The 15,516-nt window shown below is 33.2% G+C and overlaps 1 protein-coding gene across 1 annotated transcript; it reads right to left on the bottom strand.

Moving 5' to 3' along the window:
* Positions 1-4,312: 4,312 nt before the first annotated feature.
* LOC123885098 (protein FAR1-RELATED SEQUENCE 5-like) lies at positions 4,313-7,836 on the bottom strand. The gene is made up of 6 exons (XM_045934331.1): positions 7,757-7,836; positions 7,490-7,652; positions 7,258-7,325; positions 4,860-7,172; positions 4,702-4,765; positions 4,313-4,613 (listed from the first exon to the last, which is right to left on the bottom strand). Exons 3-5 carry the CDS (start codon positions 7,312-7,314, stop codon positions 4,745-4,747), a joined length of 2,391 nt encoding a protein of 796 aa, XP_045790287.1. The 5' UTR covers positions 7,315-7,325; positions 7,490-7,652; positions 7,757-7,836; the 3' UTR covers positions 4,313-4,613; positions 4,702-4,744.
* Positions 7,837-15,516: the final 7,680 nt, after the last annotated feature.

Raw genomic sequence — 15,516 nt, 5'->3', positions numbered from 1 at the left:
ACATCCTGACAAAGATTTGATCATCTCCAACATCAAGGGAGTCGAAATCCATGTTACAGCAGACTCAATTAGTAAGTTACTTGAAGTGAAGAGAAATGGAGAAACCTTGTATGGAAAAGACTGGTATGCTGCTCAGAACATAAGCAAAGATGATCTAATTGTTGAGATGTTCACTGCTGAAGGAGCTTACAAGGAGCAACCACCATCATCTATGCTGAAGAAGGAATTCAAAATCTTCCACAACATGTGTCAACATTCCATTTTTCCTAGGACAGGAAGTAAAGATAAGGTAACTGATAATGATCTACTAGTCATGTATCATCTATCTAAAGGTATTCCACTAGATTTACCTTATTTGATTCTTCAACACATGATAACAATTGCAAATTCTGGAATCAAAAAGATAGCTTTACCTTATGGAATGTTACTCACTAGGATTTTTAGAGATAACCATGTGGATGAGTCTAAACAACTCTTTGATAATCAATGGTTTACTTTTGGAACAAAAAATCTGAGTCACATGAAAAAGGAAATCACTCCTGGCAACACCTCTACTGATACTGGAAACAAAAGGAAGAGAATTGATCCTGATAACAACTTGGATATGCTTGCTAAAGCATCTGGAGAACAATCAGAGAACGTTCTCCCAACTGATGAAAATGTGAATATTCACAACACCATTTCTGATACACAGCCATTCCATTTGAATACCTCATTGAATTTAGGACCAACCTTCTCTCAAGAAGTAGAAACTTCATCTCAACAAGCTGGAAAGATTCTTCAAGGGTTTCACTCTATAACTACTCCATTTAACACCTCTGTGTTTTCACCACTTATGTCATCATCTCATGGAAGCTTGCAATCCATGTTTAGCACTGATTTTGTAAGGAACTTGATGACATCAAATAGTCCTGATCCATCTCAGATACCTGTTCCCATTTTTACTGCTGGAACACTACCATCTCTACCAAGTTCTTTTGCAACTTTAGACTCTTTCTGCTCTTCTGCAACTGCTGCTGCTGCTGCTGCTACTGCAAATTGGTCTGTGCCTGCTGGCTTTGAGGAAAATTTTCAACATGAGGCTGGTACTTCCACTGATCCCAGGCCTCCCAAACGTACCAAGCTTGAAAAGAGAATGTCTCAGATGAGAAAGGATTTAACTCAGCTGATGAGAGGCATGTCAATGCAAAATGACATGTTAATGTATATTATGCTTGAGTTTCAGATCATGAGAAACTGGTTGAATGAGTGTGTTTGTACTCCTCTTCAGATTGTTCCACCACCTCCCAATCCACCACCACCTGTTGAGCCATTCCCACAACCTGAAAACTCCACATCCTCTGATGATTCCAGCCCCACCATTCCTGAATAACTTCTGCTGCAACCCTCTTTTTTCTACCCTTTTCAATGATGACAAAGGGGGAGAATGATTTGAGAAAATGAGGGGGAGATTGAACTTGTCTTTTTGAATGCTTAATCATGTTTTAATTTACCTGTTTAGAGGATTAGATATTTTGGGAAGTTCCTTTTGTTGCTATAAGAACTTCTCCTACTATGTTTTTATTTTCTAAACTAGGATTTATGTTTTATCTTTTGCTTGAATCATTATGTGTTAATCATGAACTAGAAATCATGTTGGATTCTCACTTTGTGAGCTTGATGATTAATGAAATCTATTTTGATTCATATTATGTATTTTTGCTCAATTCTTTATGCTTAAGCAATTATGAAAATTGGATGCTTGAATTGAGGGGGAGCTTGAAAATTAAAACACTAAACATTTTATTTATGTTTACTAAATTGATTATATCAGAATCCCATTTCTAAAACATAATTCAAGAAGTTTGTCATCATCAAAAAGGGGGAGATTGTTGAGGCAAAATGCAAAATCCCAATTTGATGTTTTAAAGATAACAAACATCTTAATTATATTTTAAATGTAATTCTGATCTCATTGTTATCTAACAAGTGCTCTTGAGTGTTTTAATTAGTCAGGAACAATTAAGCTTCTAATCTCAATGATATTCATTATGTTTTGGCAAAAAGAGAAGCTTCAGGATCAGTCTGAGAATGATCTCTGGTTTAATTGCAACATTCTCCTCATGAACAAGAATAAATGCAAAAGCACTTATTTCATTAAGTCAACCATATACAAGACAAAGAAGCACTTTATCTTGGTTTTAACTCACAAGATCACAACAGTTCATGAACAATTAAGGCAAGGAATAATTGGAAGAAAAGTGACTTTCCTCTTTGGACAAAGTTAATGATCAAGCATGTGCAACATGATAAATTCTCAAGGCATCATCTAATCAGGTGTATCAAGAGTGTTTGGACAAGAATTACATAGACCAATAAGGATGAGACAACACACATTCAACTCATAGTTGTCATGTACCTTCAATGTCATTATTTAATGAACATTCTCCAAGAGATTAATTTTTAATCAAGAAAAGGAAGTACATGGAAAGGACAAGTGAATAGTTATGCAAGGACATCACAGCTGCATTCCCTTCACACTACAGCTGGCCACAGGTCTGCATCATTCTCCATTTGAAGATCAAGTGCAAAAATCGCCCAGATTGGAGAACGATCTCAGAATGATGCTGAGAATGACTGTCCTTTGCTTTTGAAGTTGCAAGCTCATCTACAGCTGGCCAAAACGTGCCTAAATGATCTATAACGGATATACTTGGTGAGGAAGCAATGAACAACTATCTACAGCCCATTGCAAGCTGTCATTTTGGCCCTTTTAAGTGAAAATATGAAGAACAGCAGGGAGAACGTTCTGAGAAAGATCAGTTTGAGCTTATCCACTCAACAACTCAGCATGAGCTGTCTATTTTGAATCAACTAGCCGTTGGAGAACTTCCTTTGGGACCAAGGAACTGAAGACTCAAGGTTCATCTATAAAAGGAAGGCTTTGGCAACATTGAAGAGCAAGAGTTTAAGCTACAACAATCAATTTACTTGTCTTTGTGATACAAGTTTTCAAGCTCTTCTTTGAAGATCTCTTTCACTCCATATATTGTAATATCATACTAGGATCAGTATCCATTTTGAGTGAACAAAGAGAGATTTTATTATAACCAGCTTTTCAACTTAGTTTGAGTGAGAAAGCTTTAAGATCCAAACCATTATCAAATTGTAAAGATTGGCTCAAGTCAATACGTAACTATTGTTTGAGTGACACCTCATAAAGTCTAGGAAAGACTTAGGTAGATCAAGCAAGTGAAGCTTGGAAGATTGTGATCTTGGATTAGATCAAAGAAGAAGTGTATCTTGAGATCGGTAGAATCTCTTAGTGGACAATCTCACAGGAGCGTGGGGACTGGAGTAGCCCATACTATTAAGGGGTGAACCAGGATAAAATTATTGTGTCTTTTCTCTCCCTTAAACTCATATTAATTTTGTGCAAACACTAACACACACAAATCACTTATTGTTTTTTGTTTGCAGCTCAGAGATCGTTCTAAGATCATTCTCCTAACTTATATTATTTATTCTGAGATCATTCTAACGTATGTTTTGATATCTAATTTTTAAAAGGACAATTTTTAAAGGTTCACAATTCAAACCCCCCCTTTCTTGTGAAAAAACTTTGCTACTTCAGAAAGTTTAATAATGCATGAGTGAGTCACGCAGCAAATGCGAAAGTGTTGTTAATTTCCTCACTTTATACTATTTTTCCCGTCCAAACACATCTACATCTACAAGGCCCTATGAAAGTCTCTCAGCCTATACAGAGCCCTCAAAGAATTAGGCCCAACACCATCAAATCCGAACCAACATGGACACCTCGAAAGAAATTTATTTTTGGGCACGCAAAGTTTTTGCAAATGAAATGCACTTCTTGTAAGAGATAGAAGATAAAAAAAATTTCAATCAAACGGAAAAGGCGAGTAACATACGAAAAAGGATTTTATTTCATTGATCTCTCAATCATGGTGAGCATCATTACATATATAGGCCATAACTGGCAAAGCTAACAAACAAACAACACTAACAAATTATTCCTAGTGATCCCACAGGGCACGCCATAAATTTCATGAATACTCCTATATTTAGGGGTACATGACTCAAGTCTCAGGTGAAGTCATATACTTCCAATCTATTAGGAGGTTTGATTGTTCTTTTGGGTATTTCTTTCAACTGGATCCTCGTGGGCTGCTTCATGACCCAAATAAATAGATCACCCATATAAGAGTATTACCAAACCATTGTCATCAGCATTTATTTCCATCGAACAAAATTTTTCCTTTTGTTTCGATTACATAATTGTCATGGGCACTATCAAATGTTAAATGTGTGGTTTTATGCAAAATTTCGACAACACAGTTTACACATAATAACCAACCCATCAACGTTCACATTAACAAAAGACCATCGAGGCCCTTAAAATTTCACAGAACAAAAACAATTGTCCATTCAACCAAAATTAAAACTACTAGAACAACACACCAAATACGATCAGATACTTTAAATATTACATCAGAACACATAACTAATTAAAAACAAAAAGATACTGAAATGTTCATTTGGCAACATCATAACTGTATAAGACAACGACCATAAAGAACAACACTGCAGAATCGCCGGACCAGTGACAAGTCCTGGATCAAATGAGGATGCATTATATTATTACAAGTTTACGCAGTTCAACAAAAAATAAAATAAAACGGTAACTCGTAAGACACTTACATGATACAACTTTTATTACCACATTCCATAACCATCAACACGCTCAGTATTGCCTTTCATAACCCTACGAACAATGTTTAAAAAAGATTTCAATATTCACTCAACATGTATACAATAAAGAACATAAATTATTTTACTTAATATAACATTTCACTTACAGATTGACCAACGAACTCATAGGAATCGTCATAGTAGTGTCTTGATTCAGATGCCGAATATTGTGTATCTCCACCAAGAGGGGTCGTATGGACGTGAGGACAGCTACGCTTGTTATGACCTACCACGCGACAAACTCCACAGCTACGATGACTTCTATGATTGCTTGGCGTCCCGTTGGGCATTGCACCACACCCTTTGGTTCGAACAACATCAGGGTTCAAAATATCCACTTCTTCGATACCCGTCTGCAGTACTGGAGATAATTCACCACTTCGGTCGCCACTTTGGTCGTTTCTTTTAAGTTTCAACCGCCTTATTTCACCACCCAGTATGTCAACAATGTGATTATACTCCTCTAAATCATTAAACACCAACTCCGCAACAACTTTGCACATCTGCACAATGGCAGAAAATCTAGCAGCCGGTTGTGCATCCCAGTACAAGGAACCACTAGCATAAGTATCACGAATTGAATCTTTGGCATATTTTGACCACCGGGGCAAAACTAAACACTCAGGAAGCTGATCAAAGTCCAGATACAGCATCGTGGCTAAAATATGATCGCATGGCAATCCAAGAGATTCCATCCTCAAACAAGAACATTTAAAATCGATTGGTTCTTCACAAAAGGTTACGTACCATTCACTGCCATCACCGCAATATTTTGAAACATTGAAAATATACCCCATAGACAGTTCTACACTTCCTGTAATACGTAGGAGCACTGCGTTCTTGAGTATAGAGCGGAACAACAAAAATATCTCCTTTGTAAACTGTTTAGCAGCAGATTTCTCAATGGACCTCATGCTCGTTTGTAATACTGGCTCGCCATAATTGGATTGGAAATCAGCCTCGATCTCTCTAAAACGGAAAAAAGTGAGGCACCTGTGAAATTGCTGAACAAAATCAGTCATATTGATCCGAGAGTGTAGAAACTGTCCAATGTGGCTGTGGAGTGCTTCACATCGAGAAGTAGTTCTTATACCCGCAAAGAAACTACCTCTGATATGAGCGGTCGCCCACATTTTCCTTTTCTCGTACATATCCTTCACCCAATTATTGTCTTGCAACCTAAATTTTTCAACCATCTCAGACCAAAGGTTTTCAAATTTCTCAACTTCCATGTCACCCAACATACATCTTTTGAGATGAGACATACATTCCGGAATCCCAATGTTGGACGATGCATTCCTTAACAAATGCCATGCGCACAATCTGTGGTGGGAAGTGGGGAATACCCTCCTAATAGCATTTCTCATTGCAAGGTCCCCGTCAGTAATTACTGACAACGGATGCTTGCCATTCATTGCAGTCAGGAATTGTTCTAGCAGCCACACATATGTCTCTTCAGTTTCTCGGGTTACAATACCTGTTGCAAACACTATGGTCTGATTATGGTGATTAACCCCGGAAAACACAACAAACGGGCAATTGTACTTGTTTTTCCGGTAAGTGGCATCGAAGGCCACAACATCACCAAATATTTCGTAGTTCTTTCGACTTTCCCCATCACACCAAAATAGCCGCTCAAGCCTTCTTTCTAAGTCAATGGAATGTGTGACAAACATTAGTGGGTCTTTGGTGCTGAGATCTCTGAGATACCTCACTGCACGGCACGTATCAGAATACACTTCTTTGCGCTGTTTCCCAACTTGGTTGTACAAATCCTTTTTAACAAACCCCACTTTGTGGAAACCGCCAGATGCATTAGCCATCGAACCATACACCTGATATGGTCTTATCCCTGCCGTTCGGTTGCGCTCAATCTCATCTATATCACCTTGAGCCATTTTCCTATATGCTGGTAAAAAACCACACATTGTTCCATTCAACAGCTCATGGTTGTGTTCAAATTCAAATACGGTGACATACCATTTTCTGGATCTGATGTCTATGTGCACTCTACATTTTGCCATACACCCACATCTTGTTGTGTTCTTTTGTTGACGTTGTCGATCTTCCGGATTTAAACCCTGCGAATGTCTAAATCCTTCGCGGGAACATAAAAATGTTTGCTGCAAAACATGTCGCTCCCGATTTCTAATCACATGGCCTTTGCGAACAGAAAACCCAGACATTTTAGCAAACCAACAATAAAACTTGTAGGCCACATCCAAGCTCGCAAATTCGTATTTTGATATATCAGTTAAATGAAAATTTTCTAAAGATATTTTCTTTATATCTGCCATGTCTCTTATAACAACAGTGTCTTCTTCAGCAGTATAACTTCCAGCATCATGTTCACTTCCATATTCATTTGAATTGCTATCATGTTCAGGACTTGACATGTAACTACCGTCACTTACATCGTCCTGTGTTATAGTATAATTTTAGCGAAAAACCACAATGATTTAATTGACATTCATACTGGAAAATAACCCTATCACTACAACTTACCGTTTCGAGATCCAAGTTGGTAACCTCCGGATTTTCACAGCTTAATTCTCCTTCCATTGTCTCCAATCCTAAACGTTTCAAAACATAAATATGAAGATTTAACCCAACCAGATGACATAAACATCTTCCAATTGTTTAACATACACATACAGATACACCTAATCGTCTATTGCATAATTTTGTTCCCTAAAGTAAAAATCATACTTCTGCAAGCAACTAACAATATACTTACGATTAATTCTGCAGGTGGGCTTGCTCTTCTTCGCTGATTAGAGATCCGATCTGCTCTTCAAATTGAATTCGTCGGCGACAATGGTTTCTCATCAAGGTTCAGAGAACAATCGTTCTATCGATGATAAGTCTCAGTAAAAAATGAATAATTTCCCTTCTAATATCTATTAATAAATTATTGTTTTTAATGAATAAATAAATCAATTTACCAAAAATTTATTCTGTGTAAAACTAAATAGTAAAATAATAAAAAATATATTGGTATTACCGGTTCCACCTTCTATAGCAGGTATTTTGGTCTCCCACTGGTAGGAGACATGCCAAGGTCTCCTATGCTAGAATTGGCCTTTCTTTAATGGCATGAGAAATCTCTAACTTGGTATACTGTAACATTCAAACTTTTAAAAAGATCAAGTTAACCAACCCTATTTGAGTCCAATAAATTTTAAGAGATTCATCTTAATACTGATACGATAATACTGATACTGATATGACTATATATACCAGATCATCCATGTTAAATTTTACAAAATTCTAAAATCGTTTGGTATGTTATTGAGACCAATCAAGATTAATGGTTTATGCATTTTTATTGAATACCGTTCATCTTGATTTATCGCAATAACATATCAAACGATTTTAGATTTTTATAAAACTTAACATAGATGATCTATACGATATAAACTTTCAATCAAACGGTGGATTTTATAAAATTTGTATTCGTTAAAGCGTTATTGAGCAGTGTAACATTACTCAAATGTTACACCGGTGTAATTTGTTCCCTCTCCATATATATATATATATGAGTGTTGTAGGCAATATTGAACAATCACACCGCTTGATATGTTTTAGAAGGATTATAGCATATATTCAGAGCATTTATATATCAGAGTAATTCATATATCAGAGCATATATATACATCTAAAAGATTTAGTTACTTAGTGTAAGAAGTATATCAGAGTATAATATGTATCTTGAGAATTGCACTAATCATTTATACAATTGACACAGTTACTACCCCTTTATTTGTTCACCAGAACATTAAGCATGTCATATTTTAATTTTAATTTTTTTTGTATTTATCTCATATTTTCAAGTAACTTTCACTAACCCTTTTCTCAAATAAGTTTATGTTTTTTAAAGTTTTAATGCCTGTATCTTTTTTTGTTGCAAATTAGTCCTTGTATGTTCAAATCTTTTGGTTTTAGTCCCTTAAAACTAAAATCCGCAGGAAACCAACGAATTTTCCTGCAAATTTTTCCGCAGATTTTAGCTTTAGGGACTAAAATCAAAATGATTTGCACATACAGAGATGAGATTAATTTGCAACAAAAAAAGATACCGGCACTAAAATCAATTTTTTTTTGGAAATTATAGAGAAAAAAATGATGTTTAAGCCATTAACTTTTCCACTTCCCTTTTTCAAAACTTTTCTGCTTTCCTCTCTCCCTCAAACCGAAATTCCCAAAATTCCCAAATCATCTTCGCCTATATCTTCACCGCTCCATAGCCAGCAACGACCATCGTCGCCGGCCACTCTCCCCATAGCTAGCTTCGTAGCCACCGCACCACAATCTTCTAGCAGGTATGTTTTGCTTCCAAAGTCCAAACCCTATATGAATGGTGTTGTGTTGGGAGCCGATTCGGTGGTAACTTTTTTGTTTTTGTTTGTTATTTTATTAAGAATAAGAAAATGGTAAATGATGTCCTGGATAAAGATATAAAAATGATAAAATATTTTTGGAAATAATTCATTCAATACATTGAAGTATTAAAAAATAAATTTTTTTATTAAAATTTGTTGCTTTTAGTTTTATTTTTGTATCCTTAACCATTATTCCTGGAACACCATTTATCATGATTCATTTTATTATTACGGTTTTTGTTTGTGTGTTGGAATTGTGTAAAGAAGAAAATTGATGTCACGTCAGAGTGTAGTCTAATCTCAAGGCAAGTAATTATGAAAGTCTTGGATAGATGAATCACTTTTGTGGGTCTCTAGAAACAGTTGGGAGTAGCAAAAACCGACATTGAAATAAGACTTCCTCTTGCCGTCCTAAAATATAAGAAAAAATATTATTCTATTTTGTAAGTACACTAGAGGATATGACATTTCATCAACTTTACTTTGAACACTGAACATGATAAGTTTTAGACAGAATTTTATTTTATGTTCCAAAATAAATGATATAGTTGATTGATTCATGTTTGTTATATACAATTTTAATTATTAACATTTTTAGTTATTTATAATAAAAAATTATATATTTTAAAAATACACTTTGAAATAAAATATGCTAATAAAATATGGTGAAAATTGATTATATAAAGGAAAATGTTAAATGATATCTCCGAGTCCGAGACATTGGTTAGAGAAGTAAATATAGTAATATAGTGTTGGAATTTATGCAATCAACTTCTCAAAATTTTACGACATTCATTTTAAGACAGAGTGTAGCCCAATTGGTAGTGTTGGGATGATGCATATTTCTTAGCTACATAAATATGTCCATGTCAGATGCTTTCTCTGGAGAGTTATCAACCATTCTTTAGCAGGAAGAGTACATAGGAGAATAGAGAGAGGGAGTTGCTTGATCAATAGTAATAACTGAAGATTTAAATATATAGCATGCTAAGGTCAAACATACAAATGTAGCTTCTAATGACAGGCGCTAGCGCCTACGTTAAAATCAAATTCGATGTATCACCGTATGATGTTACCACTTCCAAAAAATTTCTGCTCTCTAGTTTTTTTTTGACATGGTCTGCATTTTCTAAATTTTTTTTTTTACTACCAATTGAATTTGCAAAGTGTTTCAAATCTCACAAATTTATAGAAAATGCTCCAACCATATAAAATTCAATACATTGAAATTGGAATAGGCATAATCTATTTCTCTTATTCATTAATTCAAATATCAATAATCAAGTAACAAACCAAAAATAAAGATATCACCATCATAACAAACAAAGCAAGAAAATTCAGTAAATTATTCAGTAAAAACAAGTTACTGCATGGAACACATGCATGAGATCAACAAAAAACAAATCCAGTGCAGCAAGTATCCAACATGAGCATCAAAACACACCATTGTAGAATCAATCAATTTAACAGATAAAAACAGTAGCAGCTAATACACAGTTCACATTACAGCTGAAAAACTAGAAACAGCATCAACTTGTTAGTCACCCTCCAATGCAGCATCCGAAACACATACTAAACATCACACAAATGCAACCAACAGCCTTGGTTAATGGTCCAGCGATAGTCCCTCCACTGCGTCAGACACCTCTTCCAAAGCATCGAATAAAATGGCAGATGATGTGTTAGCATGCTTCTTCGGAGATCGAGCAACCTCCAACTTGGCTTCCAAAATCTTGATTTTGATTGATAAACTTTGCACCTTTATACATTAATAAAAAAATATGATCAAAATAACTTGTAAAAATAATGCACATCATTAAATTGTAACAATTATTTTGGGAACAAAAAGAGTATTTGAAAACAATTACTACATGATAACTGACATATATATTAAATTAAAAATAATAATGAAAGTTTAAGATAGAAATTTGTTACCTAAAATTAATCAAAGAAATTACAGCCGATGTCGAACATAAAAATAAATCATGGTTCTATAAAGCAGTAGCTTGAACTCCATTAACAAGATCTCCGGCAAATGATATGGTGGCATGATAGTAGGAACTAGGAAGAAGAAGGAGAAAAGAGAGGAAGAGATGGATAAAGGTGTAGTGATAGGTGATGGTAATAAAGACTGAGGTTTGAGGGTTTTATGGACAAGTTTTCGGGTTAGAGGGGTGCAGAAGAAAGTAGAGAAGAGAGAGGGAATAGGGAGTATAGTGTATAGATGATGCACCCTAATATTTTGTGAACTTTTGAAGGATGTGTCACTTCTCATATTTCTTTCAACTTTTTCAAAGCATTCATATAAATAAATAAATTGTAAATACAAGAGGACAAGACCAACTAAGATTGACACATCCGAAAATTATAAGGTAAACTGGAGGGTGCACAAGTCACCGAAAATACTATAATGAATATAAATTTTATAAAATTTATTGTTGGATTGAAAGTTTATATTATATAGATCATCCATAAATATTTTTAAAAAGATTGAAAATCATTTGATATGTTATTGAGTCATATCAAAATTAACGGTTTATGGATTTTTATTAAATACCGTTAATCTTGATGAGTTTCAATAACATATCAAATGATTTTCAAAAAAATTAAAAAACTTTATGAATGATCTAAACGATATAAACTTTCCATCCAACGGTAGATTTTGTAAAATTTGTATTCGTTATAAAAATTTCGAAGACTTGGGCATCATGCACCACTTAATCAAGTGGTGCATGTTAGACAAAGACTAATTATAATTATAACAAGCATTAATATAATTTTTATACTAGTAGCTTAATATAATTTTTTTTGGTTAATTAAATTGCATTTTTGGCCCCCTATGTTTTAGAAAGTTGTGATTTTGGTCCCCTATGTTTCAAAATAGCAGTTTTGATCCTCTATATTTATCTCATTTTGTAAAAAGTCAATTTTGACCAAGTCAATTCTAATGTGGTAAGTCATTAAGTGACTCAACGGCCGCCTTTTTATTTTTGTCACTTATAATTTGAAAAAAAGAAAAAAAGGAAGAGTCACAAGTTCTACTTCTCGGTTGCAAAATCACAGTGTCATCCATGTGAAATTCACTACCAATCCAAACATATTGTGAATGAATACCATCTCCTCCTGGTGCTAAAACCTTGGATCTTCCTCCCAAATTCAAGTTCAAAAAGACCAAAACCAAAGACCATGTCCTCTCTTTATTATGTTATGCATTCGGTTATTTACACCTTGTCACTAATGTCTCACCTTTTCGTTTTAAGTCTAACTATCATACTAACTTAACTATTTCAACCAACCAATAGATACATTCTCCCCCTTCAGTTGGGTCTACTAAAAGAGGGAAAAATTAGTATTGATTTTCAAACTCAAAATACGGTAGATCTGGAATTAATAAAATCCATTAGTTTATGATAATGAATATGCTACCATAGCTGGTGGTCTAGTTCATTGTTGTGTTTGGGCCTTGTATGATTTTACTTTGATTGTATCTCTCTAACTCTTTTGTATTTTTATAGTCTACCTTGGTACGCCTTGTGCTAGGGAGGCTGTTAGTGTTAATATATATCATTTTGGCTTTTAAAAAAAAAAGACAATGAATATGACTAGGTTTAATTAGTCTTTTGGTCCCTTAAAGATATTTTAGGTTTCACAATGATCCCTTAAAGAAAAAAATGTCTGGATTGATCCCTTAAAGACACATTCGTTTCTCAATTAGTCCTTTCTGTCAATTTTTTACAAAAAACGTTAGTTTTAATTGACTGAATTGTGGATGTCATTAAGTGTAGGTGGTCTACCAAAAACCTTTTTAATTTTTTGAATTTTAACCATTAGAATTTTTTATTATATTTGGAGTTAAAATTTAACGGAAAGGACCAATATGACAAACATATATGTCTTTAAGGGACCAATCTGGGCCTTTTTTTCTTTAAGGGACCAATCTGAGCTTTTTTTTCTTTAAGGGACCATTGTAAAATCTAAAATGTCTTTAAGGGGTCAATAAACTAATTAAACCATATAACTAATACATGCCAGATGAGTCTCCCTCATTTTCAATGAATATGAAATCACCATGGAACACTCGAAGTAAATCACCATACAGACGTGACTCCCTTTCCTTTTTTTTTTCTTTCTTAAAATTATAATTAACAAAAAAAAGCTATTAAAAAAAATTGATCAAAAAGTTGATGTGGCAGTTGGGTCACTTGTCACATCAGCATTGACTTTGTCAAAATTGACCTTTTGCAAAATAGGATAAACATAGGGGCAAAAACTGCTATTTTGAAACATAGGGGCCAAAATCACAACTTTCTAAAACATAAGGGTCAAAAGTACAATTTAGCCTAATTTTTATTATTAAGGCTCTGTTTGATAGGAGAGATAAATAAAAACATGAAAACTAATGTATGTACTTGGACGTTTTCGTGTTTTTATTTCTCTCTTATATTTTTCTCTCCTACTAAACAGACCCTATACTAGTTTACTAATTTATTTATACTCCATACGTCCCTTAATATAAGTCCCCTTTGCAATTTTTCACGATTATTAAGAAAAGTTTGTAGTGTAATAAATATGTAGTTTTTGAGTATTACAATTATTATATTGTCCTTTCTGAAAAGATGTATTTGTAATTAGCTTTACGTATTTCAATGCAAAGTAGGATTATGTTTGGAAAAGTAATAATAAATATGTTTAGGGAATTGAAAATAGACTTATATTTAGGGACAATTTTTTCTTTGAAAGAGTGCTTATAATTAGGGTCGAAGGGAGTAGATTAGTAAAAAAAAAATTAACATATACTGCTGGTAACTCACCTCAAATTTAAGATAAACTGTTTAACTAAAAAAACAAAATATAAGACAGAATATAATACAATTGTCCTATCTTATCTTTTATGTTGCATGTCAAACGGACTCTAAGGATTAAATTTCTAATTACTAAACAATTTAACCAAAAAAAACAAAAGAAAAGATGATCGAAGGGAATAGAAAATAGTAAAAAGAATTAGGGTTAAATATGTTTTTGTCCCTATAATTTCATAGAATTTTATTTTTATCCCTGAAAAAAAATTTAGCACTTTTTAGTCCACGAAGTTTTTTCAATCAATGTTTTTACTTTTTAGTCCCTACTTTTAATCAAACTCTTGTATACTTTCACATTTTTTAATAATTTTTTGTATTCATGTTTATAATATTATAAAAACATCTTCCATAAAAATTTAGAATTTTTAACATAAGAACTACTTATGAATTTTTATGTACAACAAACTAAAAAATCCATATTTAATTTATCTCTTGGTAAAAAAATTTAAACTTTTGTAAGAGAGATTCATATAATGTACTAAACACGACCGCAAAAAAAAAAAAATTTAGAATGATATGCACGAGTTGAATGAAAAGTTGAGATTAAAACCACTAATTACGGAAAAAAAATTTAGATACTAAAAAGTGTGAAAAAAATCTTTAGGGACTAAAAACATAATTCTGGAAAATTATACGGACAAAAAACATATTTAACCTAAAGAAACTAAAAAATGCATATTTAATTCATCTCTTGTTAAAAAAAATTTAAACTTTTGTAAGAGAGATTCATATAATGTACTAAACACGACCGCATGAAAAAACTTTAAATTTCGAATGATATGGATGAGTTGAATGAAAAGTAGGGATTAAAAACACTGATGAAAAAAACTTTAGAGATTAAAAAGTGCGGAAAAAAATTTCAGGAACTAAAAACAAAATTATGAAAAACGATACGGTCCAAAGACTTATTTAACCCAAAGAATTACTCCCTCCGTCAAAAAATAAATGACCTATTTTTGACATTGTGTACTATTTATATGATTTATTTGACCATATTTTTCTATTAATATATGAATGCAATTATTAGTATATGAGATGTTGTTTGATTTATCTCGATAATTATTTTTAAAATATATAATTTTTATAATTTTAATAAAATATAATTTAAAACATTAACGATTAAAGTTGTACATTAACAGCCGTGACACTGATAAACTAACTCATTTATTTTGGGAAGAAAGAACTACGATAAACAACTAGCTGGACACCCGTGCGTCCGCACGGGAGTCGCGGCGTTGCCGCTCCTCACTTGGTAACATGAAATAATAATTTACTGGAAAGTAATTCAAAAGATAAAAAAAAAAAAAAAAATCAAAAAGGATATAATATTTGGTAAAAAAAAATAGAAAAAGAACAATGGTAAAACCATCACAAAAAAATCTCATATATCCGTATTAGTATAATATAAATTTTGTTCAAAATAAATATATATAGATAATGGAGAATTCATGAAAAAAAATAGGCTACCTTATTAATATATGAGTTTAATTGTTGTGCACTGACGGTGTAAAGATTTTTTGCAC

This window comes from Trifolium pratense, linkage group LG5 (assembly GCF_020283565.1).
Source record: "Trifolium pratense cultivar HEN17-A07 linkage group LG5, ARS_RC_1.1, whole genome shotgun sequence".
NCBI classification, from domain to species: domain Eukaryota; kingdom Viridiplantae; phylum Streptophyta; class Magnoliopsida; order Fabales; family Fabaceae; genus Trifolium; species Trifolium pratense.
This window is presented reverse-complemented; position numbering and strand designations above follow the sequence as displayed.